Raw genomic sequence first — 27,396 nt, 5'->3', positions numbered from 1 at the left:
ATTTCATATGATGCCTCGCTGTCTCTTTCAGCATCCAGGGTACTGCTGTCAGCAGAGGCACGTGGTGGCTCCTTACGGAGTCATGATATTCCAAAGGTAGTGTCCCTGGACTTGTGATGAGGCTGCAGTGTCTGTGATCTCAAGGGAGGAGTTTTCTGGGGTACGCCTTCTTTACCAGTTTATCTTTCAGAGCTGTTCTGTGTGAAACAGTTTTGTCCCAAGCAAATCTARGAACTGAACTGTATGAAGCAGAAGGCCTCAAAGAAATGAGCAGTTTCSTGCTCTTATAAAAAGACCTTTGTATCACTAGCCAAATACTGTGTGATCTTGTATGTCACTAAGCTGGCTGAGCAGATCAGCTGACTGAAATGAGATAGATAGCTGATCGCTTGGAAAGCTAGAAATATTTCTTGCTCTTTTATGTTAATGTTATGCTGTATTTCCATGCTACTCTTTCAGTTAAAGTCTCCTATTAAAAAAGGAAAATTGCACCGTATTGCAAGGACAAAGAAAAAGGAGCATATATATTTGTATCATAATTATTTCTGTGGACTTAATAGCAAATGTGTTGATGTGAAGAGCTTGAAATCTACATTCAGAGTTCACAAACTAGTATGTTCACACGTGCTCAGAACTAGGGGCAATATCTTCAAAATGCTAATGTTTGTTGGAATATCTAGTGACCCATGCAATTCCTAGAGTCAAAATCCAGACTGAAGTAGCTTAAGTAGAAAGACAGCGAAGGTTATACGTAGGTGTTATGTGTGCTCCTCAGCTGCTCACGGAGCAGGACCTGGTTGGTTAGATGCCTGGAGTTTGCGCTTAGTAYCTGAGCCTCTCAGTTACGGCAGAGTATTTCCCTAGTGAAGGGTAGTGATTGCCAGGTAGGGCTGATCATAGGTAGTTTCCTTTTTGAATCTTTCAGCACTGTTTCACTTTTTTTTTTCTTTCCTTTTTTTTTTTTTTAATCTTTTTTAAGGGAAAGACAAAATGAGCCCTTTCTTTTTCCTGGATGTTGGGCATTCTCGCCTAGTCTACTTCTGGAACAGAAACCTGCCTTTCAACTCGACGAATGAGACGTACTGCTACAGCACTGCCCAGGGCAGCACCGTGCTCCAAGGAGTGACTTTTGGTGGAATTCCCACTGTCCTGCTGCTCGATGTAACCTGTTTTTTTGTAAGTCCAGTTTCTGTTGCTTGTCTTTAAAACACTTCTGGCCTTTTCTAATGYTAGGCTGTCCAGAATTCCATGCTTATTGGGTAGGGAAATCCCTGTTTCCCAGAATCTTCGTCCTATGTATGTATAAATATATAGGATATAAATGTGCTCATGCGATACTGGGAGCTTCAAACCACTTTTCAGTTATTATGGGGATTCACATATACTTGGAATGGCAGTGTCACTGTATGTTGGACATGTGGATGTGGAGAGACTGTAGGGTCTTATGTGCAAACTCAGTGATGGGRTTAGTGGTAATTGCTCAGATTTCTGCACCTTAACTGCAAGAACATCTTTTTCTTTACTGCTGTAAAGCACAGAATACTATTTTAAGGAAGGGAAAGCTACTGCTGAATTGCTTAAGAAGAGGGAAAACATCCTGGTTGTTTTGCAGAAGGAAGTAAAAACATGTGTTTCGAGGTAGATTCCACGAAGCTGTAGAAGAAATAATGCAGTGATCAAGATGAGTCCTGACAAAAGGAGGAATAAAACTTAAGTGTTGGTCCAGAAGCTCCAAGAGAGACCTGACACTGACATAAAATTTATGGTTATTTCCATGAATATGGTCTAGATGGGTTTAAGCTGCCACAAAAAGAGCTATTAAACCTGCAAACTGGCCTAGTAAATGAGGTTTCTGGTAATAAAACAAGACCAAAGGAATCATGTAATCACTGAGTCCTGGAAAGCCACTGTGGGGGAACTTAAAATCRCCTGTGGAACTGGAGCTGGTAGTTCAATAGGAACCTAGAGAATGAGTAAAATGTTCCAAAAATTATGAAGTGGTATTCTTTGGATTTGACTTGGAGATATAGTATGCTACCTTAAAAGCATTTTGTGGGGATGYAGAGCATTTACAGCTCTGAGAGTGACTCCAAAGGGTTTAATAAGATARAATCTCTTTTGAGGGTTATTTTGTTTCCTTTCTTTTTATTTAGACATGGTTTAATTTTAAGACATCAAGTCTGTGCTTTTGATCYCTTTTCTGTTGAATCCTCCTCTCGAACAGCTTTAGGTAGTGAGTTAGCTGCACTACATCCCTTTTTTTTTCTTCTTTTCTTTAAGTATTGCTTACTCTCTTTGGCAACTTCTCTATTTCTTTACTCATGACATAGTTTATTGCAGTCTCTTTAATAACTGTCAGTTGATGGGTTGTTGAATATTACTTCTAGGGTGATTTTGTAAGGGGAGTGTGGTTTGTATGCATTACATGGCCTGCCCCTTTCGTCTGTCAGTTTCTCCCAACAACTGTCCAATACACGAACCAATTTCAAGCAGTTTCAGAATTTTCAGAGTCTGCAGAACCTGATGGCTTTGAAATATCCAAGTTGCATGAAACGTAATAGTACAAGAAAGATCAAAACTCATGTTACCTGTTCAGGGAAGGCTAAAAATTCATTGTGAAAGACAGAAATGAGCAGGATAGTCCTGATGTGCATAGTGGCTGGCCAGTGAGTATTTGCATGGCTCCCAGTAAATTACAGCACAAGCAGCACTTTCCAGCCAGACAGGTACTGGGATGTAGGAGGGGCTGGGAGGTAAGGGCATGGTGATATAGATGTAGTAAAACAGGCCTTGTTAGTTCTGTTTGGTACTGAGCAACTTGCTTTTTTTGGTTTGTTTTGTTTTTTGTTTTTTTCCTCCTTCAAGTCTCTTTCAAGAAGTGAAAGTACAAAGGATAGGTCAAAAATTGTTTTCTGCTTTTGAGTTATAATAATTCATTACTTATGGTAGGAGGGATAACAGTAATTTTCATGCTTGAGAAGGAGATTGAACTCTCCACAGCTACTTACCATGCTGGAAGAAATGTATTATAGGTCTTTCAGCATAGTTCTCTGTATTAAGTTATGAATAATAGTAAAGGCACATTTATGAAAAGTTTGGGGTTTTGCTCAGTACAGCTTACTGCTTTTCCTATGTGTCACAGACCTTCATATACTTTCAGTTAAGAAATACTTTTCTGTATTTCCCACCTTTATAAATTGAACCAGGAAAACCGATGTCAAAATCCTTTGTTCCTTTACAGGTTTGTGTAGYTGATCACTAGGTTAGATAACAGTGAAGTTGCTTTCAGATTGAGGGGAATATCTTATCTTGAACATCTGTTCTGTACAGCTAGCAATAGTCATTCTGAAATGAAAAGCAAATGGTCAAAGATGTTTCTTTTTATTTTTTAGATTTTAATATTGGTGTTTTCCATTATAAGAAAGAGATTCTGGGACTATGGTCGTGTTGCTCTTGTGTCAGAAACTGAAAGGTAAGAAGATATGCAATCAAACTGACTTGCTGAAACTATTTTGGAAGTAAGTGCAGTAAATAGAACTTAAATTAAGTGAATTTTGTATGAATTAAGCATGAGATTAATTGCATGCATATATTTGTTTACAATGTCCTCCTGTGTGAAATACATTTCTCCTCTTGGACTTCCTCTTTGCAGTGTCAATAATAAAGTTGTGTGTTTGCAGTTGCCCTTATGAATTTAATTCTATAGCTGTGGCTAAAGGAAGTAGAAACAGGGGGGAAAAAAAAGGCATAGGCTGTTAGCAGTCATGCTCACAGTGTGTTTCTGTGGCAGAAGGAGGATATTAACTGTTAATTTTTTGGRCTCAAGACCAATACCTCCCCAGAACTGCCCGTATCATAGGTTTTTTTTTAATGGCTTAAAAATATATTTTAAAAAAGCCTCTTCAGTTGTAGAACTTACCTTTCTAGACTTCTAAGCCTGTGTTGCATCCTGTAATGATACTGGTGTTTAATATCCCAGTAAAACTTGTTCTTTATTGTACAAGCTTGTTTCTCARTTTTCAGCACAAGATACAGCATGAGGTTTTTATAACTAAGCATATACTACAATATGACAACTGTAGCCTTCGTAAATGAAAAWGTGTTTTTATAGTCCTTTCTGTAGTTATTTCAGAAATGTTCAGTTGTATGTTGTATGTATGTATTACTGCAGATACCTAATATCGTCTCCTGTATTTTAGTGAATCAAGGTATAGCCGGTTGTCAACATCCTCATCAGTGCCTGAAGAGCTAGAATATGACAATGTAGGTATTACAGGGTTTTGTTATGTTTTTAATGTAAAGCTTTTTTTTTACAATTTTTATGTAAAATATGCTATTGAAAGCTAGCGTAGTTTGCTGCTTTGCCTAACCCAACAAACCAGTCCTTGCATGTTAGATGGTCTTTCAGCTTAAAACTCAGTAGTGCAATTGTGTACTGTGTTTTCATCAAAATCATCATTTCATGTAATCTCTCCTGCTTGCCTGTCAAACTAGTGCTTGTCATAAATTAATACCTTGTCCCTGTTGTCTTTAAGTACCTTTTCTGTTTTTAAGTAGTAGAAAGGTTATACAGTAATGTTTGGGAGTAAGGGAAGAAAGGGAAGAATAGCAAGTAATTTGTGCTTTAATATTTTGAACTAAGTTATTATGTTCACATTGTAAATAATACCCTATTGATGCTTATAGTACTTTTTCCTCATGAAGTTAAAGAAACTAGGCACAAGGATSATACAAGTAATAGTGACAGATAGTCTTGATGTTAAGACTGTTTAGAAATGGAAGATACATTTTTGGCCAGGCTTTTAACTGGATCCACACRTGGTCTTTTTGAGCTCTTTGAATTCTTGCTGCCTCTGTCATTCTTTGTTGCAGCTTCAGAGTGAAGCTGTAAGAGGGTTGTTCAAGGGTGGCACCCAGTATTTTAGTGTTTCATATATTCATGAATTTAACATCTAGTCTTGGAACTAAATAGTTGTGTGAGCATCAAAAGCATATTGGTGTTTGATCGGGAGTGCTATGGTATTTGGGTTTTTTTTAGCCCTGAAGCAACTTTATAATTACATCTGCGGAATAAAAATGCATCTCTTTAGTTAGATGTTATTCCCTTACAGGACCTTTCATGAGAGATTTTTTTTTTTTTTTTTTGATGCATAGAGCTAAGAAAGTGAATAGAAACACTTCTCTCAGTACAATTTAGAGACTGATATTTCTTATACTTTAGCTCCTGACACTTCCTTCTTTATCTGTAGGGATTTTGTTCTTGGATGACAGCTGCCTTTCGGATGAAGTAAGTACATGAAACAGAGGTAGTAAGCTGTGGTTGCTTTCCCTCTTTTATTTTTTTATTTAGAAAATAAAGAAGGCTTTGCACTCACTACACAAAGGATCTTTTTTTTTTTTTTTTTTTTTTTTCTTCTGGAGTAGTTAGAATTAAATGCAAATAGTTAAAGCTGAAGGCACCCCTAGTATTTTGGCTGATACTGGGGTGACAAAAACAAGGTGAGCATATAACAGTACTTAGGATGCTATGACCTTTCTGTTAGTAACTCGGGAATTTACTGATGCCAGGAAGAGTGTGTGGGTGAGAATGAATCTGTGACATTCACATGGATTCGGAGCTAATAACTACGCTCTAGGCTTTTATCCTTCAAAGAGGACTGTGTGGGTGTTCCTGTTTGAAGCCAGTAGTGCTACAGGCAGGAACCAGGGCTTCCCTGCAAGGATTTCTGTGGAGAACTGGTGGTTTAGTTGGGGATGGAATTTGCTAACTGGGGAATGTCTGTCCCCATCGTTTTCAAGAAGCTGAGCATTAGACGTGTGATGTTGATTCTTTAAAAATCATGTTTTACTACTCAAGAGAGATAAAACTTAACTTCTATCTGCATATATTGAAACAAAAAAGGGGGAGGAGAGGATTTAGCTACGTTCAGTTTCTTCCTTTCCCCTCAATTCATATTTCAGTGCTCTGTCCTGTTGACAATAGATAGATGGTGGTAGTTCTTTCCACAGTCTGTTAATATCTTTGGTTAATTTGGAATCATAAGAATAAGGTAATCATTCCTCTCATGGGGAGCCTTTATGGACATGAGTGAACACTGCTACAGTCTGATCCCAAAGTTCAAGAGCCGGATTTGGGTCTGTCATAAAGCAGGAGTTCATGACAGATGACTTTGGCCTCTAGAGTTGTAAAAGGAACATGTTTGTTTTTCAGATCACTTGTGTCTATCTTAAATTCCCTTTTACTATTTCTTTTGTGTGTTGATATCACATAATATATTTCTGGAAGTGAAAAACGGTCAGTTTATTTTCAAAAAACCAAAATTACAGTGTTGAAGATTGACAGAGATTGTTAGAGAAGTCATTGTGGAGACTGAGAAATTTATGTATTTAAAAGAAAACGACTATCCCCAAGTTGCACAGACTGACTGTGCTTTTCCATGATGCAGTGATGATGAGATTCATGACAGATGTGGTGAAGATGCCATACATTACCTTGCCTTCCAGCGTCACATCATTTGCTTGTTGATTGCTATCAGCATCTTGTCTGTGTGCATCATACTGCCTGTCAACCTGTCGGGTGATCTACTAGGTAAGAATATTTTCCATTCGTAGAAGAATTGCCTGTTCCATAATATTGCTAAAGTTTGGGGATCTCTTTTGTTATGGCAAACTTGGCAAGTTYCTTTTTTTGGGGCAGTGTATGTCATTTAGCACAACCGCTTGTGTGACAGTAGCAGGAAGGGGTCTTTAAGCAGAGGGCAAAAGCTGTTGCCAGAAATGAGATGATAAGCAACATACGTGTAGTCATTAAAACAACAACATAAAAGGAAGACTCACAGCAGGATTAACTTTACCTGCGCCCTCTTGGTTGGTGTTTGCCAAGGCATTCTTTTATGGTTATTAYTGATTTGCACAGGTTGGGTGTGGAAACTTTGTTTTCACAGTGTAGGATTTCTTTTTTTCCTGATGTCTGAATCTTTTGCTCTAATTTAAGCCTGTTACTTTTTGACCTGTCGTATTGGAGAACAGATTGTTYTCTCCTTTGCAATCACAGGATGTTTGAAGTTGGAAGGGACCTCTAGAGATTATTTAGGCCAAGCTCCTGGTCAAGTAGGGTGATCAGAGGAAGCAGTGTGAAGGAAATTGTTTAGGAACCAGACTCACGTTGTTTATAGTAGTGAAGAAAGATAGAAGGAGCAAGTAATAAGCTCCAGGGATCTGATATTCTTTCTTTATTTAGTTAGTTTAATAATGTGTTATTTCCCTTGTATTTCTCTTGGTGGGTTGAATGTGGTATATTCTGGGGCAAAGGGAGAGGATTACAACTTCAAAATACAATGCTGTATAGACCAGTGTTACTTTGAGTCTGAATCTCTTTAAAGGTGARAATGATCTGCTTTAACGAGGAACTTACCAGCCTCTTAAAAATCTGTCTTTCTCATGGATTGCATGTGAATTTTGCACCAGTTAATTTTGCTGCTACTTTTTGTTGTTCTCAGATAAAGATCCTTATAGTTTTGGAAGAACAACTATTGTAAATTTGCAGACTAGGTAAGTAAATCTTGAAGAGTATTTTCTGTGCTTTTGTCTTGTTCCTGCCATAGCCTCTGAGCACATGAATTGACACTTGTAGCATGCCTTGTAGGGTAGGCATTACTTATTTATGCTTCATGTACTGAAACTGGGATRTGTTCTGCTTCGGGCTATGCAATTGCAATGCTGATAAGAAATCTAGAAAACTTGGCTTCTACCCTCTGCTCTTACATTCTTGCACTGTATTTCTCTTGGCCAATAACTGCTCGTGTAGCAAAGATTATTTTCAGATTTTTTTCATGTTAAATCATATTTCAGAAAGCAAAATAAAACAGTTTTACTGGAATATATAGCTCAGATGACTTAAATTCTCTTTCATCAGATTTGTGTGTGTACATCTGTCTCATCTAAGAAACTTGTAGTCTATAACATAATTAAGGAAGAAAAGCACCCACTGATGCTCTTAAGTTTAGTTAAAGTCTTTGTCAATACACTTTCTTTCTGTTAACCTTACAGTAATTCTTGTACTTGAAGGGTTTTTGTTTTTTGTTTTAATTTGGAAAACAGAATCTTTTATATATTTTAGATTGATTGTGGTTATTAATGTTCTTTACAAACTGTAAAACTGTTCCCAGAACACAGTTTTTGTGAGCTTTGCAAAAGGAGCTACTAGAGACTCAGACTTTCTTCCCTATATTCAGGCTGTATTCAAATTGGGTAAAGTTTGTGTTCAAGGAGAGTTCTGCTCATCACRGAAACTAGTAAAAGCAACAAAAAATGTTTGGCTGGTCGATCAAGTAGGGTRTGCTACTTACCATGTAAATAAGAAGGTGCAAGCCACTTGCTACCTGGAAGTTGTCTGTGTCACAGGGAAGCTATGGTTTATGGTAAAACTTTATGGGTAACCTAATGACAGTCCAAAGCAACCTCATGACATAACCAGTTACCCCTTAATACCGCCTTTTTTGTCCATTTGTGTTCAAAGGGATGTGCTTGCCTGCTTAACCTTTTGATAACTACTTGCATCAATTAGGTAGCTAATTYTTCCTATTTCTGATATTCATGTTTTTCATATTCAGTAACAATCTTCTTTGGCTGCACACCGTTTTTGCTGTTGTTTACCTGATTCTGACTGTTGTCTTCATGAGACACCACATGAAGTATGTCACGTACAAGGAGGAAGATATAGTAAGTGAAAAGGACATTTAGCATGTTTCAAAGTGGATAATAAGAAAAAAAAGCGAATACTAAGATGCCTTTTTCTTGCTAAAATCTAGCATTATATGTGAGGAATGAAGGAATTCACTGAAGGCAAATTGCACTGAGTGAATTGTGAAAAAAGGAGAAATGTAGAGTGGAATTTATGAAGTTTGGCTGCCCTATTGCCAATGTAGAGGATAAACGCGGTGCTTTGTTACATTGGTGCAGTTTCCATTAAAATCAGAATTTCTCCTCCTCCTCTCCCTGTGTCATTCTTGTCTCTTTGTTAGTGGTGTGGTTCTCGGAATTGGAACTTTTTTCCTTTTTTTCTCTCTTGCAGGTTAAGTGTACATTATTTGTAACTGGTCTTCCTAAAAATGCAAAAGAAGAGGCCATACAAGGTCATTTCACGTAAGTTCCAAGCTTGATTAATACCTTTAAGAACTGGTGAATTAAAACTGTTTTGGCAGTTTCACTTCCCTGGAGTAGAAGTGTCTGACTTTTGCACTGTTTCAAATTTGTATTATAGTATGGGACTCACAGAGTAGAGACTGGAATGAAAATAACATATTTCAGTAAAGCTAGTTAGCTGATATTAAAGTTGGAATCTAAGAAAGTGACTGAAGAAATATCCACACTTCTCATTCCTGACACCACGTGGCCCTTAGCTGTGAATAATCCTGCACGTCTCTCATGAAAATATTTTCAGTAGGTGTTTGCATGGAAGTGTCTCTGCTTCCATGATACTTCATTCAGAAATAAAGTATGTGACTGTAATGTGAGTGGGTTGTCACTGTAACTTCTGTTCTTACTGTTCCTGTTTCTTCTGCTTCTTTTTTAGGTCTGCTTACCCTACTTGCAATGTGCTGGAGGTCCAGCTATGTTATGATGTAGCCAGGCTAATCTATCTATTCAAAGAAAGGTACCTTTATTCATGTTCTAAATTTAACCTACATTTCTAGTAAGTAGTGTGCTCTGTATGTGACATAAGATAGGCTTTGATCAACTTGGTTTTATCAGGCAGTGCAAAGCAGAAAAACCAGCATCTGATTTCCTGACTCTGGGACTCTGCCTCGTTGGCCAGAGACAGTAATCACAGGTGGAAAAAGGTTGTGTTCTRGATACACTAGAATAACTTCTTTCTTTCTTCTGGAATCTGGCTACAAGTCTAGGCCATCCAATGTTATTACAGACTTGAAAAGGAAATTGCCTTATGTAGCCAAAATAAGGCACGCRAGTATCTTTGGGGACAGATTTATGTTACTAGTCCTTGACATAAGTTTTTGTCTTGGAGATTACATTCTCCTTCAGCTTGTTGTTCTCATGGAAAGTGTTATGGATTTTTTTTTTCTAGAAAACAGGCAGAAAAAAGCCTGAGTTACTATAAACATCTGTATCAAAAGTATGGCAAGCGAGTCCAAATCAGCACTAAGCCATGTGGTCARTTCTGCTGTTGTGAAATAAGAGGCTGTGAAAGGGTAAGTGCTTGTGCTCCTTTTTCATTACAACTAGATAGATCATTGTGAGAGTAGAAGAAAAAAGTTTGTGACGTTTTTGGAGGCTTTAGCACATTCTCTGTTCATTTATCACAGTTAGCTCATCTTTCATGTTCTTGTGCAGAAAAGGAACTGCCCCAAACTTTTGAAATTTGATCTTAATGCAAAAGCTGAAATACAAGGAAAGACTTCCTGTTGGTTGCCTTCGTCTTGTGATGTGATTTGTAATATATGGAAGTAGTAGRAGGAAGAGGGACTGTGATTTGTGTAGGCTCTGTTTTAATTAAGATCCCAACCATCTGTTGCTCGGATGTAACAGTCATCAATTTCCCCACAGGAAGATGCTATAGATTATTATACCAAAGTTACAAATAAACTGACAGAAGAATGCACAAAAGAGGAGCTSACTGTCTATAATAATCCACTGGGCATGGCTTTTGTTACCTTCCAGGAGAAATCCATGGCGACATAGTAAGTTTTGTGTGGTGTCTTGTTTGTTCTAACTGTATTAGTGCAGCTGTTCTTGTTTGTGTCCCTCTTGGTGGGATGTTCTCTCTCTGAGTACATCTTCTGAGTTGCGTTGCCTGCATCTTCTGAGCTGAGTTGTCAAGAAAACTGAAGAGGTTCTTGTTTGTTTAGTTTGGAACTGATGCAGTGGACTCTGTCCTCTGGGGGGGAAAAAAACTTGTATGTGTAAAAAAGAAATGATCAATTTGTAATTAACTTTATTAAATTCTTGCTGCTGCAAGATGCTGACAGTTTGACATCACTACTTGAATTCTGGTAAGGGGAAAAAATCTTTCTTTCTCTATTGCTTGGTTTTAGTTTGTGTAGTCCTCTGTTTTGCTTTATGCTAAGAACACTGCTGAGAACTAAGCATGTTCAGGAGCGTGAGCCCACACTGTTTCGGTGCTAGTGYAGCAGAACTCGAGTTGAGAGCAGTCCCTTTTTAACCCACACAGTTGTGCTCCATCTGAATCTATGCCCAACACTTCTGCTGGTGTGTCCCAAGAAGCCTTTGAAAACGTTTATTCTGTCGATGTTTAAATTTGCTTTAAATACATTGACTGCCAATCACTAGTTGATTAAAATWAGAAGAGAAAATAAAGTATTAAATTTATTTTGAGACTAGGCMAAAAAGGTAATATTCCCATTCTGGGGAGGCCAGCATGATAAAGGTCTGCTGAGAATTGGTACTCAAGGCTAAATTGGCCAGTTCTGATACTGGTGTAATGAAAACAGAGTGCAGACTAATCCTTTAGTCTGTGTTGGTGTGAAAATAGCTGTAATTCCATAAAGAGATGTTTTGGACTTGGAGATGGGTTCGTTGTGTTTTCCTCCCACAGTTTGTTTTGTTTTCCTCCCCCTCATCATACCTTGATTTTTATTTCTTTATTTTTTAATACAAGTTGCTGCTGCTGTTGGACATGTTGGTAGAAGCATTGAGCAGTTCAAACCACTACTATTTTATGTTTGCAAGTTTTGTCACATCTCAAGGTTATGTGGTAATAACTATTGATATGATGTATGATGGTGATTGAAATACACAGGATTTGGAAAAAAATCCTCCTCTTTTCGTCCTTACAGTATCCTTAAGGACTTCAATGCCTGCAAATGTCAGAGTATTAAGTGCAAAGGAGAACCCCAGCCATCCTCTTACAGCAGAGAGCTCGGCATATCCAACTGGAGGGTTACGTACGCGCCATATCCTGAGAATATCTGTTGGTAAGCAGCCTGCCTGCCGTTTACTGATGGCAAAGTGTGTTTAGAAGGGGACAGAACAAGAGGGCCTAGTGCATTTTCTCTAACTCTGTGTCTTTGCATAGTGCTTGGATTTGGGAGATCTGCACCTTTATGTCCATTCATGCTGTTCTCCAGTGATCTTGAGGAGGTCTTTTGGAGGCTGTTTTGCTGGCCCAAACTTCTAGTATCTGCAGTATCTATTAATTATTCATTTTAATTATTTCTTCTTTTGTTTTAGGTTAATATATGTATTAGGTTAATTTAGGTTAATATATGTATTTAGGTTAATATATGTATTTAGGTTAGATACATATATATATATATATGTATGTATTTTAACTTATATATATATGTATGTATTTTAACTTATATATTATATATGGTTACCTACATATATTATGTTAGCTAATACATATCTACTGTTGAGATCTGAGGTGAGTAACTTGTTGTTAGTGCTGAGTATTCTAAAAGCAGTTATATTTTTTGATTTGTCACGTGGTACTTCAGCTTATCACAAGGTCTAATACAGACTAAGGTCTATCTCCAAAAACTTTGTTATGGAACCAGTGAATTTTCCAGCCTTTCCCTACCACTTGAAGGAGATTGCCTGAAAATAGGTAAATGCTTTTTTTCAAACAAGCTGCTCCTGTGCTGCCTTTGTCATTTTTATAAGCTAAAAAACTACTGAGTTTGCTTTGTAAATAGCTTAAGGTTGGATCAGTATGATGCATATTTACATAATAATTTTGGATGACGTCCTTTGCCCAACACGAAACTACAAGTGAGACACAAGCACACAGGCGTTTACTGTATTTCATCGGTATCTAACATTAAAAAAAGAGTAACTTCTTTTATAATGCCTTTAAAAGAAAAATACTTTTAATATGGCTGTGGCATCTAGCTCTAATAATTGCAGAATTTGTTCTCAGCTGCAGAACTGCAGTTCTAGAGAAGAGTACAGATTCTTAACTGCAAAGCGAGCATCRCTGTTTCTTAGCTGTGCTTTTCCAGCTGTGGTGTTTGGCAGTGTGAAAGGAGAAGCTCTTGGCAGCCTCTTTTGTGGCAGGATCAGTTAAACCTGCCCTGTTCAGGCGAGGTGCTCAGATGTGCCCTTCCTTTGCTCCTCCCTCCTCCTCCAAGCCCTGTCCTAGAGATGAAGTTAGCCCTGCCACTCAGCCCCTTGAAGCATTTGCAGAGCATCCCTAAATGTCCCTGCAGGTTGTTCTTGAAGCAAGAGGCTCACCAAGAGAACTGCTGTAAAGGGGGACAGTATTGTCTCTGTCTCAGTTTTGACTGTTTTAAGTGGTTAGCTTTGGCCAAGGTTCAAATTATTCCGATCCTTTTGGGAACTGCTTTGGATAATGTTTAAGAACTGTATTCCTCCTTAAGATCCATAGTTGCTATTTTAAGTTGGGAGGAAAGGATTTTTTTTTTTTCTTTTTAAAAACAGTTTCTTGGTAGATTCCACTTTTGGTAGCTGGTCTCCCTGCAAAAAATCTTCTTATCCTTGCAWTCTCTTCTCATTCTAATTTCCTGCTTGGTACTTCTGTACTACTGTATTATTAAATAGTGCAAGTGTTGAATATTGTGTTTTGCAGCGTTAAGAAGACTAATATGTTATTCTGAAAGTGCAACTTATGCTATCCTTCAAGAAAGGTGGCACTGTTTTCTTTATTTCTGTGAGCAACTAGATCTTTTTTAGTGCTTTGTTACATAACTTAAAAAAAATTGAAGAACAAATTTAGAAAAAGCTGTGCCACCTGCCACTTGACAGAAAGTATACTTCTTTTTTCAGCAGCAAGATGTTTACTGCTTGTTTTATGTCCTTTTGTTTGGCAGGAATAATCTTTCTGTGCGTGGGCTGAAGTGGTGGTTTAGATGGTTTTGCATTAATTTGCTGCTTTTTATCGTGCTGTTTTTTCTCACTACTCCTTCCATAATCATCTCAACCATGGACAAGTTCAATGTCACRAAACCTATTCGTTACCTTAATGTGAGTATCACCGTATGTTTTTATTGTATATGTATAGGTACCAAAGTATKGATGACCTGATGAGTATAGAGAACAAAAATGAAACCGTGATCATAAACTACATTCAGTTGCTCAGATTTTGCACAGAGAAGGGAGGAGCTCATTGTAAGCACTGAAGTGAAATGCTGTGGTTTTGTTTCGCTTATTGCATTCAACACCAGCATGGCAGGATCCAGTTCAACTGAAAACTGTTCATCCTAGATTTTTTTTTGCTTCCTAAGCTGGTGGAAACTACATTAAAAACATGCTTGGAGACCTCACTCTCATGGAATTTAATTTCCAGTCCTACGTCTGTCTTTCGTCTGAAACACCAGACAATCCCCTTCTTAAATCTGCACCTGAATATAATTTTCRCTGACCAATCTGCTGTGATTTACAAAGAGGAAATTCTTAGGGCCCCTCTTCTTCTGCCACAGYCACATTAAATATTTCTAACGCTTTTTTTGTTTTGTTTTGTTCTGTTCCCCGCCAGAATCCCATCGTCAGTCAGTTTTTCCCAACACTCTTGCTCTGGTCCTTTTCGGCTTTGCTTCCAACAATTGTGTATTACTCAACTCTGCTGGAGTCCCACTGGACAAAGTAAGCAAGAATTTCCTCTGTCCTGGTCTTGCCTCCTCAGCTGAACTGCTCTAATAAATGGAGCCAGTGCTTAGTTATCATGGAGCTCTTAAGTTCACAGACCCTTCATACTAGACTTGTTTTCCTCCCATTTTAGTGTTATAACCAATATATTGGAGTTTAAGTCACTTAAAATCAGTACAGCAAGTGTAATCTACCATGTGATTTGCTTATGTTCCCACCCTAGTTTGTGTTTACACACTTGTGGGTCTGATTAGATTTTAAGCAGGCTCTGCAGCGAGAGCCAGCGGACGGCCCCATGCCTGGGGAGGACTGTCCCTCAGGGCCTCTCAGCACCCCCAGGGTCCCGCTTCAACCCCAGTGCAGCAGCTSTGGTGTGTGACGCACAGACAGGGCCTCTGTCCTCTCGCTGCTTTGTGTGGAGAAGTGCTCTGTGTGCAAGTGCTGTGCCCAGGCCAGTGCTGCTGTGCTGCGGCCGGAGAAGAGCTGTGCAAGCAGGGCCCGGCAGCGCCGCGGCCGGAGCRGCGTGGCGCGCGGAGCCCTGCGCCTGCCCGGGAGCTCTCCGCAGAGCCCGGTTCAACACTCTGCATTTAATCCTAAGCTTCTTGCCTATAGCCAGATAAACATGTAACACTGATCACTTCACTCAGCTTTTCCATAATGCCTGCAGCTGTTGCCCCGTTATTGTTTTAATCTAAGGGCAGATCTTTTTTGTTTTGTGCCATTCCTGTGTAAGCCTTTGTGTCCAAAGCTCTATGATTTTGKTTTTTTTCAGTGACTTTTCTCAACTACATTAGATACATGAGCTTTGAGTCCTTTTGTATTGGTTGAAACAATTCGCTGGAGTCTCTAGCTACTGCAGCTCTCATTTCATACACTGTTCCTAGTCCTCGTGTAGTTCTGCTAACTGGCAAGCGCCCAAGGGCTGCGTCATCCTGTAATAAAAACCCCGTGGTTTTCATGCCCTGTGAGGCACCTCCTTTAACAGAGTCCGTTTAGTTTATGGCAGTCGCTGCCCTCCTGTAGCAGCAAGGCCACGGTGCCCAGCTGTTCCTGCACTGTAGCAGGGGCCCGAGCGCTCGCAGCATTACGCCCTGCCAGGGACGTGGTGCCTGTGCTGGGAGCCGCGTAGTTTGTGCGAGGAGCGAGTTTTGTGGCCCCAGTGCCCTCACAAGAACTGCCCTTGCCCTCTTGGCCTCATGTTTTTAGAGYTATTTGTAAACAAAATAATTGAGAGAGGTGAGAATCACTGGATGAGAGACCTGCTCCGATTTGTTCCCGCATCTCTTTGCCAGAGGTGCAGCAAAGGAGTATTGCTAATAACAGAGTCGGTATTAAAGTTCAGAAATGCTTTCTATGTCCAAGAAGAGGCTGAGGGTCTGCTTGGTTAAAAATAATAAGCGCYTTGGAGGTGTTTGTTTTGTGGGTATCACACAGCAACGTGATGTTTTAGGGGAATGTCACGGGTGCTGGCATTCTGTTGACAGCATTTTCCAGGTATGGAAATCTTCCTAGGCATTTCTCACACGGCCACTTTTTATGTTGCTAGATCTGGAGAAAACAGAATTATGATGCATAAAGTCTACATTTTTTTGATCTTCATGGTGTTGATTCTGCCCTCCCTTGGTCTGACCAGGTAAAGAATCATAGTTCAATATATTGTTCAAAACAATAGTTCATAGTTCAAAACATTTGAATGTTTTCATAATTTGAGATATTTTCCTTAGTTTCTAGTTGCTAGTTGATGTATAGTTGAACCCCCTGCAGCATGTATGGTTATTGTCATTACATGTTAGATTTCAAAGTTATGGTGTCTCTGAGGACCTTACAGCCTTTAAAGAGTGAAGTGCAGTGTTTCTTGAAGCAAAGGAATCTAAGACAACTGTGAGATTAATGGCAAAATGGTTGAAAGTTCCCCACACTTTGTGCCATGGCTGAGAATGCGGCTTTCTGAGTGCCCTCTGCTTTAGTTCTAGCTCCTTCTCCTTCTCTGGCACCTTAGCACCTGTGCAGCAGCTGCAGTGCTGTTGCACTGGCTAATGGGTCTCCTCTCTATATGCTGTCTATTATGTTAAAATAATAGTTATATAATAAATATATATTACAATATATATTATATATATTTATTTTTATATATAATTATTATATATATTAAAAATATAAAWAWATATATATAATATTATATATATATTACAATTTTAATATCAAGCAGATGTTTCTGTTTTGTTTCCATATCACTTTCATAATTCAGACTATCAGCAACCATGGTGGGGCTAAAGTTGCAGATTATTTGATTAAACTCTTTATATCCTTCATTCTAATCTGAACTACTGTAAGAGAAACTACTTTATTTGTACACAGTACTAAGCTGTTGGGGACTGAATTACATTTAYTGTCATTCTTTCAGCCTTGATTTCTTTTTCCGTTGGCTGTTTGACAGAGAATCATCTGAATCTAAAGTCAGGCTGGAGTAAGTATGAGCAGCTCTTTGTTACAGGATTGTTCAAGGTGTTTTTTTGCTGTTGACTAACAATGTTTATGAAAATCTGCTTGGAGATGATACCCTGTGGGATGATACGAAGTTTCTGAGTAAGGGGAGAAGAATGCAGTACTTTTGCTCTGAATTTTCCTAATTTTTTCCACCAAATACTGTGTACAAGCATTCAGTAAAGACATGGTTCTGTTCCCAGAACCTTGCAAGTCCTGTAGAAGACCGTGTTCAGGTCCAGTGAGAGGAAACTACACAGTGTATGTAGGGTTGTTGCCTGTCATTGGCAGGAGATTCTCCCAGGGATTACAGTGAGGTCAAGCAGTGTTTCAAAAACAGGCTGCCTTGTTTTCAAGAAATGTGGATGTTTTTACCCCAAGATAGCAGACTTGCAGATACTGATTGTTACAAGCTCTTGATTAGGAGCTGGACATGGAGGCTAGTTAGGTGGCAGAAGGAATTAGGGTGTAATTATTAGAACATAATTAAGTCTATAGATAGTATTTGAAAGTCAGTAGCAAGAAGATATTTAGGAGTTACTGAGTTAGGAGAGACCATCGTCCTGCTGCAGCCTTGTTTCATCTGGTCTCAAGTTGTTGTTGCAGACATCAAGTGATGTTCTCATTTGCTATCAGGCATCCATCAAATCTGGCTCTTTTCCTTGCTGAGCAGTTTATTCCTTCTGGAAGCTCAGTGCCTCAGCCAGCCTTCTTAGATGGCAATGGCATCACAAAAATATGCCCTTAAGGTATAGCATACTTATAGCACTGCTTTTTAATTTAAGATTATCAGAAGTCCAGAAGGGCTTTGTTGTCTGAATGCCCTCTCTGCCTGCTAGCCAGCTTTCCAGTTACTCCCTGATGTCTTTCCTTGCAGATGTGTCTTTTTGCCTGACCAGGGAGCCTTCTTTGTGAACTACGTCATTGCCTCTGCTTTCATTGGCAACGGGATGGAGCTGCTGCGCCTGCCTGGCCTCATCCTTTACACCATACGCATGATCATGGCCAAGTCCACAGCAGAGAGGAAAAACATCAAACAGGTAGTAGAGCCCCTCCTTAGCAGGGAGCAGTAAAGGGGCTGGTGTTGATCAGAAACAGGGGGAGCCCCCATTTCTGCATAGCCAACTTCTCCTGTCATTTTTTTGGTCTTTATTTTGCTCTGCCATAAAAGCCTTTTATGCCCTTCCTTTGCAGCATAGGAAGCTGTGAGGTGTTTATTCACATCAGAGATGGTTACAAATAAAAATCTGAGCTCTGAATTTCAGACATTATTCTCTTCATAGCTCCAAATGAGAGTTTTATGGTGACTTCTTAATTTATAATACACTTCTAAATTTTTTTTTTTTTTTGTTGGGATTTGTACCTAGTTGGACCTCTTTTGTTGGTCCACAGATGTGTACAGACTTGCAGGCGTGTGAGTGCATACCTCAATCTGAACATACACAGAGCACAATGTGTCCATCTGTGTCCCACTTTTAGAGCTGGGCTTTCACATCCAGGTGCCTTTTTGCAGCCGGATATTCAAGGCACTAGAATTTAAGTTAAACCTGTATACAGCTGTCCTCATTCTTTTCTTTAATAGACCTAAATGGTGGGTTTGATTTTTAATGTTTTGAACAGTTACTTCTGCTAACTGTTGCATATTRCCCTTTCTGTGGTTGAAATGAAAGAATACAAAAGCATTTTGTATTGTTTTCACATCCCAAAAGGTTCAGCTAAGAATTAAAAAAACGAGAATACTGATCGCACCAAAGCTTTGATATCTTGAGCCACTGTGAAAGACAGCACAGGGAACAGGACCAACGTGGTGGCATTTGTAGCGAGCTCAAGGTTCTAAGAGTTGGGCATTATTTTTTTTTTATTCCTTATGGTTTTAAGTTGCTTCTTGTAGATGAAAGCAGATTCCTTGAGGAAATCCTTTGAGATTATGAAAGAAGTCGCAAGTGTGACTGTTCAAAACACGTGATACTTACCTCTGCCTTACAGTACTTACAGTGCCAATTACATTGTTTATACCTCTCAGGAAGACAACTGATCTCTCACAGGGAGAAAAGAAGAGAGGGCGAACTGTTGCTTTGCCGAATCTATCTTAGTTGCTGATGTGCTGATCAATGAAATGAGAGTTGGGGCATCTTGTTTTTGTTCACAGCAACAAGCGTTTGAATATGAATTTGGAGCAATGTACGCCTGGATGCTATGTGTGTTCACGGTGATCATGGCCTACAGCATCACCTGCCCCATCATCGTGCCTTTCGGTAGGGCGTGCGGGAGCGCGCGCAGCGGGAGGGAGCTGCCGCGCCGCGCGTGGGGCGCGGCAGGGGCCCSCTCTGGCTCCTCGTCCGGTTTGGATGGCTCCCATCCAAGAGTCRTTTTCTTCCCTTCTCATGAAAAGCAGAACAGAATAACTTGGTGGTGAATAACCACTAGTCCTTGTACTGCAGTTGAACGTGATATATGTAATGCCTATTTCTAAAGATTGAGTGTATTGGTGTGTCTATTGTGGGTAGGTTTGGGGGAGAGGAGTTGCCAAACTCCACTTGGGATGTTTTGGTCCCTAAATTCTTTAGGCACGTCTGGAAAAGATTTGCCAAAGATTTTGACTGAAATGTATGAAATGAAGCACAAAACCAAGTATGTTTGAGAGTGGACAACTACCTGATTCCCCTTGATGCTGCCACAGCTCCATTGTGTTACTAACCATTAATCTAAACTCCCGAACGGGATGAGRGAAGGGGCTTTGTCCATCCCCACGCTATGGACAGCTGCACATTCTGTGCTCCTGTCCCCAGGGACACGGCCTAATGATGTCCTGAGTGCCCGTTGCACTCAGTGCAGGTCTCCATTCCTGCCCTCTGCGAGCAGGAGAAACGCTCCTGCTCTCCCTACCCAGTAGCCCAGGAAATGGGTGGACTGGGAGTCCAGCTCCTGTAGACACTTCCCCTCTGGAAACCTGTTTATCAGACAACTTGTTCTAAGTCATACGATCTATTTGATGTATTTCTTTTCTAATTGCAAATGTAGAGAGCTAGAAAAAACGTAATTACCTAAATTAGATATTGGGCAGAATTCTTTTTTAATCAACAACCTTATTACAGGGAAAATGTGGCCAGCTTTTTATAACATTCTTCACATCTGTTTATATTTCGTTTTCTTCCTGAAAACAGAAAGTCATGAATAATTATGAGTCATGCATGATATTCCTTTTTTATAAGTATATTGAATGCTATAAACAACGTAACAGTTCTGCAAAAAGAAAAAAATGTTGAAATGTAYTGCTGTTGGGCCAAATCCAGCAGTGAAATGGTGCAAAATATTGTTGTTGAGATGGCAAAGCATGTGCGTTACTCAGAAAAACTCACCTGTTTCCTTTGCTGACACTCATGGAGATGAACTTGCTATTCCTCTTAAGACATACAATCTATAACAGGTATTAGTATGCTGAGAGAATCACAGAGGCCTAGAAACCCCTGCAGAATCCACTAGCAAAACGCTCTTAGGAAGGCAGATTGACAAATATGCCATTAGTGCAAGGAAAGCACGTCCATAGGAAACGTATCCACATAACAGGCTGTGAAATAAACCTCACCTTGGGTCGGTAACACTGGGAGGAYGCAGCCTCTTTGCACAGAAGCAGAATAAAAGCTTTCTGCTGCGTGACTGCAGATACCTGAATGTACTGCTGCCTACCAGAGCTCTCCAGCGTGGGCAAGTCCTCTGTCCCGCCCTGGCCCTGCATCCCACACTCGCAGAGCTGCGTGCATCCCGGGAGCGCCAGTGGTGCCAGGAGATGCCTGAGGAGAGGGGGATACACTGGGGCTTGGGGACCCAGCCTTGCCACATGGGCGCCTCGGGGCAGGGCTCTGTACCCCACTTGGGTCTGGGCTGCCCTYGGTTAGTGTGGGTCTCCTTGCAGAACTGTTGCTCTTCACTGTCCTGGGCTCTCCCTTGCTTGCTTCCAGGCTTGATATATATCCTCCTGAAGCACATGGTTGACCGGCACAATCTCTACTATGCCTACCTCCCTGCCAAGCTGGAGAAGAAGATCCACTTTGCAGCTGTGAATCAGGCCCTGGCAGCTCCAATCCTTTGCCTGTTCTGGCTCTACTTTTTCTCATTTTTGCGGCTAGGTAAGTATTATTTTTTCCCTGAGAAGCTACTCTTACCTCTCCTGTCAGCTTACGTAGAATTACACAGAAAGTCTCATAGATTTTGAAGTCTTTACGGCTTGTCTTTTTGCATCTGCAGATGGGAAATAATGTTGTTTATGCCTGACACACATTAACTTCAAACCCTTTATGTGGAGCTTCATATTCCTTCACTTTATAGGAGATCTTGCATTAGTTTAGCTACTGAGTGACAGACAGTAAAAGTCCATACAGGAAAATAAAAATTGATTCTGATCTAGCTGCTTCTAGTAAAGTGGGCTCTGGTTTCATTGCATGCATTTGTATTCTCTCTGCACAAGTTTAATTTGCCTCTGTGAGCTGGCTGCTGCTTCTATTGCACAGCTGTCAGTTAGAAAAGAATGAAAAGCTAATGTTAGCTAATAATAGCCAGACGCGTGTTCCACGTCATCTGCTAAGCATTGCACACAAGGGGCTGCAGAGGGATGGTGCCTCTCCTCCCCAGATTCTAATTTAAACCCCCATGTTTTGCATTTAATTCAGTCTGCAAGTTGTTCTGACACCCATAGCACCTGCAGTGGTGTAGAAATGGCCTCAGGGAAGGGTGGCAGTGGCCGTGGCTGCTTCACCTGTGCCGTAGGGGAAGGTGTTTGGCCTTTGCTTGCGGCTTACGTCTTCCCGTGTTCCGAGGGCTGTCTGTGCCACCAGGAGGATAAGGAGTCCATGTCCTCTGCAAGTAAGAACAGAGTTTCTAGAACACATTTTAGAAAATTAAACTCCCGTTGCAGCAGTTGATGTGCCCCTTTAATTCAGTATAAAGGAAATGTTAGTGTAATGAAAATTAAATCTTTATAATAATGTTTTCTTGTTCTGTATCTACAGCAAGACCATCATTCATCACAGAACTTAGTAATGGAAAAGATTGGATGGTGGTGTTTGGCTCGGAGCCAGCATGCAGTTAGTTTTTACAGGATGTTCTTCAGTGCTTTGTCAGTGCAAAAGGCAGCCTAGTCAAGAGGTGTGAGGCTGAGTGGTTAGAGCTTAAGGTGCTGGTTTCATTGCTGGTCCTTGACCAAAGGAGGAGGAGGAGGGCTCTGCTTCCTTATTTGCAAAATAAATCCATTGATGATGTGTAAGGCCAGGCTGTTTAATGATCATTTTTTACAGTTTGCCTTGGACAGTTTATCATACTTCAGTCTAGCCCTACAGTGATAACACCCTGTTTTCTCACTGCAGAAATGTAAGACTGGAGGGACCTTGAGATCATTTAGTCTATCCCAGCTAAGCCGAGCTCAAATAGCACTTCAGTGTCTGCAGAAGGGCGTTATCTCGGCTGGTAGGCTGCACTGGGGCCATCTACAGTCTCTGTTCTCTTCCTCMGTTCCCACGGCGTCTGTTCCTCAGATGCTTTGCCTCTCCTCAGGGGAGGTGATGCCACCACGTGCTGAGGAGGCAAGGCAAGGGAGACTGATTCTGGGGAGACGTCTTTGCTTTTCACCGTTCCTTTCCCCTGGTTATCCTTCACACTAGCCGCTGGTGTCATCATGTCTAAAAACTGGGAAATGCTGCTCTAGCCTATTCTTGTCAAAACAGCTTCTGCTAAAGGAGGTTCCAGGATGTGCACGGGACATTTGTTTCATTTCTCTTTTTGCTTTGAACAGTGACTTGTTTTTTTCTTTTCTGCTTGTGTGTGGTTCTCCCCCGCACTGATCCACACAGGGTTCATGTAACCATGCTGAGGAGTGAACCTTGGCTGTCTTAGGTCACTGCATCTGCTGGGGTTACCACAGGAAAATTTGAGGGCTACTGTTGGTTCTTTTAGTCCAAAAAAGAAAGTTTGGAAAAAGCTTGGATATTTTTTCCCCCCTAATATTTTAATCGAGTCATCATCTGTGCTGTAAAATGAGATTAATTTATTCATTTTGTTTCCCCAGTGGACGTGGAAAACCACTGTCATTGTTACAACCTTTTCTTCATATCAGAGGCTGCTTCCATGACCTTTCCCAGGATGAGCACTCTGTCTCTCTCTCTTTCTCTCTAAACAAGAAGAGCCTAACTCTGCTCAAATTGAAGGCTTCAGTGACACTAAGAAGAGCTGCTCTTTTCTGTAGGCTCCAGAGGCTTGAGTTTTCCTTGGGTTTTCCTCCACTGCTTTGTGATAGCAACACACTGGCTCAGTTTTCCAGCTTGTCATAGAATCATAGAATGCTTAAGGGATTAAGCATTGGTTGGAAGGGATCTCAGAGGTCATCTAGTGCAACCCCCCTGCTCACGCAGGGTCACCTAGAGCACAGGGCACAGGGCTGCGTCCAAGCTTGGACGCAGTATCATCACCAGTTGCGTTCTGTGGAACCACAGTCTTGTCTCTTGTCAGTTGTCTGGCTATACCTGCATTTAATTTTTSCTTCCAAAGATCAGTTAGTTATGGTTGTCCAGATACAGTGTCATCTCACTGACTTTTATCGCAGGGAGCCATCTTAATTTATCAAGGTCATTTTGAGTGGTGCTTTTCCTTTGTTGTTCRCAACTTTCCAGTTTGTGGCCTTTGSCATGTTTAATAAATGGACCCTGCCCATTCCATCCCCCAGTCCATTAATGAAAGTGTTTGAGAAGTGAGTCCAGAGTAAATGACTGAGGGAGGAGGAGAAGGGTGTCTGAATGTTGTTTGTTACCCAAATTTTGCAGTCTTTTCCGGCCTCCAAGCAGGCTGTGAAATCGGCTTGTTCAGCTGTTTTGTCTGTCATAACCAGGCCCTCCTGATCAGGGCTGGCCAGTCCTCTAAGGAAAAACATAAGGCTTCTGCAAACCGGAAAGACCAAKTAAAGATTTGCTCGTTTTCCCTGCTTTGTGCTTTCATCTTGTGTTCTCTGGATATTTTTCCAGGATTCAGAGCACCCACAACCATGTTTACCTGCCTGGTTGTCAGCATCACCATTTTCATTTGCTTGGCTTATACCTGTTTTGGCTGCTTCAAGTACCTGAGCCCCCTGAACTACAAGGTAGGTGGTGCACCCCTGCACCTCGCAGCGCGTGGACACGTGTGTGGCACCAGCTCTTCCTGCCCGCTGGTTTTTGCCCTGCCAGGGCAAGCTCCCCCCGGGTTCTTTCTAGCAAGGCTGAAGAGGGCTGGTTGGTAGAGGCAGCTCGCTCAGCGCMCTGGCAGCGTGTCTGTGCCGGCAGGGACTAGACAGGTACAAAGCAGTGTGGAAGAGGAGGATGGGGAGGCGAGTTGGTTGTGACCATACAGTAAAGCCAGCACGAATCTCACTGTGAATTTCCAGGKGTGTTCAGTCTGCATTGCTTTGATTTAGTGCTGATACTGTTTCTCTCCCGTTCCTCCGCCTGTTCCTGGCTGCAGATAGAAGACTCGCAAGGAGAAAGAGGAAACGACTCAGATGTACGAGCCCTCCCAGCATCTTCTGTAAGAAGTTAACACAGTAATACTGGCTTGCCAGAAAACCTCATTTCTCACCCTGCTCACCAAAGACCTTGGGTGGAAAACACCAGTGTTGATGGGGCGGGCCGTGGGGCGTCGCATAGGTTGGAGGGGCCCAGGAGCCCTGCAGCTGCACAGGCAGGGCCGCAGCAGCAGCGGGACGGGCAGCTTCGCGCGGGCTGAGACGTGGCGCTCCTGCGGCGCGGCCTGCGCCGGGCTGTGGTGCCCAGTTCTTGCACCGGGCAGGCAGGACCCGGCTTCGGCTTTGCACAGTGTCCAGGTGCATCAGCTCTGAGCGCTGCGGCGTGTGCAGCAGGTGTGGGGCACGTGCCATGTGCTGCAGGAGAGGCTGGCACTAGGAAGCCTCCTGTACGGTGCAAAAGCCTTGGGGGGTGAAGGTGAAGAACAGGYTTTCCCCTTGCCACTCCTCTTTCCATCCATTTCCTACCTGGGTAAATTATCCCCATGGGASACTTTGAGTAAAATCCTTAACACTTGTCATTTCAGAAGTTTGTCCCCCGAGTCTTGCACCCACAGTCTACGGAAAGGACGGCACTGACCCACAGAGAGCAGCACTCATATGGCACCATGGAGGACACTCTGTCACAGGCAGAAGAAGACAGAAGTTACTGTGCAGGACCTGCAAGTACTGAGCAGTCATCAAAGGGTTCCCTCTGAATACCAAGGGCTAGCACGAGGTGGAGCACTTGGTCCAGCTTTACAAGAACTCATTTCCCCACCACCACCCCCTGAGCATTCGGATTTATTTACACATTCCTGCCTACAGAAGAGATACCGGAGAAATTCAGTGTGGTCTGCAGCGGTGCCGGGAGATGGCAAAGCAGCCGCCGCGGAATTGGCTGTTCCGCRGGACGTGTCCGTGCGCTGCGAGACAAGCGCCGCGGTCCTCGGGAGCTGCCCTGCTCCTGTGCCTTTGTTTTGCCTTAGCAAGATGCTGCCGTGGCGTACGGGTAGCGGGGCGCCGAGGCAGACGCAGCTCCCGGACACAGCTGCCATTTATTTATTCAAGTAACACTCGTGGAATTTTTAGCAAACACTGAGTATTTATAAACTGCTTGGGATGTATTAAATCCTGAGCCAGGGTCACTTTTGCTGGAATTGCTGTGCCCCCCCGGTGGGAGATGGAGGGGCTGTTGGGGGTGTCCCCTTGGTGGTCACACAAAGTAGTCGGTGCCAACTTGAGCACATTTCCTAAAAAAAAAAACATGAGGGAGTTACTATGCACTTGGATCCTAAAAGTACTAAGCCAAAAGGACTGGTGTAAAGAAGGGAGTGATAGATCTGCTACTGTTTTTATGTATTCTTGGAGGCCATTCAGGTTCTTGGTTTCAGTTCACTATTTTTAAGGGCTTTTTGCAAGGAATGTTCATTTGCCAGCAATAAAGGATGTAAACATTTTAACTTTCTTTTTAATCTTGGGTCAAAATGACAGATCTCTGGGTTTTTTTCAGTAAGTGCCAATTACATGAGCTATAAGATACTAAGTTTTWAAATTATGTAGTAGCTGCTAATTTATTCCAAAGTACAGTGTGTCAAAACAGCAACTAATAATCACACAACAATAAAACACTTGAGTTTGGAGAAATGTAAGGCCATCTTGGTTAATTCCTTGCTGTGTATTTAAGCACCGCCTCTGCTCGGGCCGTGCAGCAGCCAGCGGTTTCATGAGCAGCTCCCAAGAGCACCGTCACAGAGGCTCCCATAACACTTGAACACTCCTAAATTTGACAAGGTGAATCTGGCTGATTCTGGGGGAGCAGAGGGGTTTCCCCTTGCTCGCCATGAAGGAGGGAGCTCTGTCGCCAGCTTCTTTGTGGAGCAGCATGTTAAGACTGAGGCTACCGGTGCGGCTGCTCGGCCTGTGCAGATGTGCAGTGTCTTGTGTGTGGCCACAGCTATCTAACATGGAGGGAGGAGACCCGMCGGCCCCTGCACAGCTCTGATACGTGTGACGGCGGGACCCTCCCTGTAGCTGGAGGGAGGGGAGACTCCTGGCTCTCCAGAGATAAGTGYGGCGTCGCGGCCGCTCTAGCAGGGCGCGGGTGGTTGTCACAGCTCCTCGCGCGCCTCCTCGTGCAGCCTCTTCCGTGGCGGCGCAGCAGGTCTCAGTGCCGTGACTGTGGCATCCTGAGGGGCGGCGTGTGCCGCCATGAATCCAGACCACCACGTCGGCGGGGACTCGAGGCAGGAGGAACCGCCGTGGGCTCTGTTTGCTGCTCTCGGACTTTGCAGGGCTGTGACATGAGGAGGAAGAGGCAGAGCCTCCTTCCGTATTGACTAGATCAGAAATATGGGGCTGCTGTAACTCGCTGTGTGCCGCAGGACCCCATCTTGTGCCCCATCTTGTGCCGGCATCTGCGGGAGCAGTGCCCACCTCCTGCTGTGCTCACTGGGGACGCAAACCAACAGGTCAGGGTGACCTGCTTACAGGGCTGGCATCGAGGAGTTTTAAGCTCTGTGGCGTAAGTTACTTTTTTGAGCAAGTGGCTGCTGTGAGGTTCACATGTCGTGTMAAGGACAAAGTCTTTTGGTTATTGGATTTCCGTCCTGCGCTTGTCTGCCTGGTGCTTGGGAGGCTGCCGAGCCTTGGTAACAACTCCTGACTGCTGGCGTAAATTCAGGATAGACAGCAGCAGTGAACTTGAATAAACCTACCTCGAGACATGCTCACGTGCCTCAGATAGCAGAATATGGAAAACCCATTAGGTAATGGAAAGTTGTATCTGGCTAGACAGGCATCGCTGG

General features: G+C 42.1%; 1 protein-coding gene across 2 annotated transcripts; it reads left to right on the top strand.

The window, feature by feature from the left end:
• Positions 1-50: 50 nt before the first annotated feature.
• Positions 51-26,154, top strand: TMEM63A (transmembrane protein 63A). Of its 2 annotated transcripts, none has more exons than XM_026033803.1 (23): positions 51-160; positions 980-1,176; positions 3,393-3,472; positions 4,200-4,263; positions 5,250-5,287; positions 6,447-6,589; positions 7,500-7,551; positions 8,613-8,721; positions 9,074-9,144; positions 9,575-9,655; positions 10,088-10,211; positions 10,567-10,700; positions 11,817-11,954; positions 13,812-13,965; positions 14,477-14,583; positions 16,133-16,219; positions 16,991-17,053; positions 17,948-18,110; positions 19,220-19,325; positions 21,030-21,197; positions 24,078-24,193; positions 24,553-24,615; positions 25,138-26,154. In XM_026033803.1, the coding sequence occupies exons 2-23, from the start codon at positions 991-993 to the stop codon at positions 25,306-25,308; spliced, it is 2,418 nt and encodes an 805-aa protein (XP_025889588.1). In that variant the 5' UTR covers positions 51-160; positions 980-990; the 3' UTR covers positions 25,309-26,154. The 2 variants fall into 2 exon arrangements, with proteins under 2 accessions (XP_025889588.1, XP_025889589.1); XM_026033804.1 differs by having other exon boundaries at positions 64-96.
• The last annotated feature ends 1,242 nt before the right edge of the window (positions 26,155-27,396 follow it).

Source organism: Nothoprocta perdicaria, unplaced genomic scaffold (assembly GCF_003342845.1).
Source record: "Nothoprocta perdicaria isolate Ctin4 unplaced genomic scaffold, notPer1 scaffold_133, whole genome shotgun sequence".
Lineage (NCBI taxonomy): Eukaryota > Metazoa > Chordata > Aves > Tinamiformes > Tinamidae > Nothoprocta > Nothoprocta perdicaria.
The sequence above is the reverse complement of the archived record's forward strand: the minus strand, read 5'-3'. Positions and strand labels throughout refer to the sequence as shown.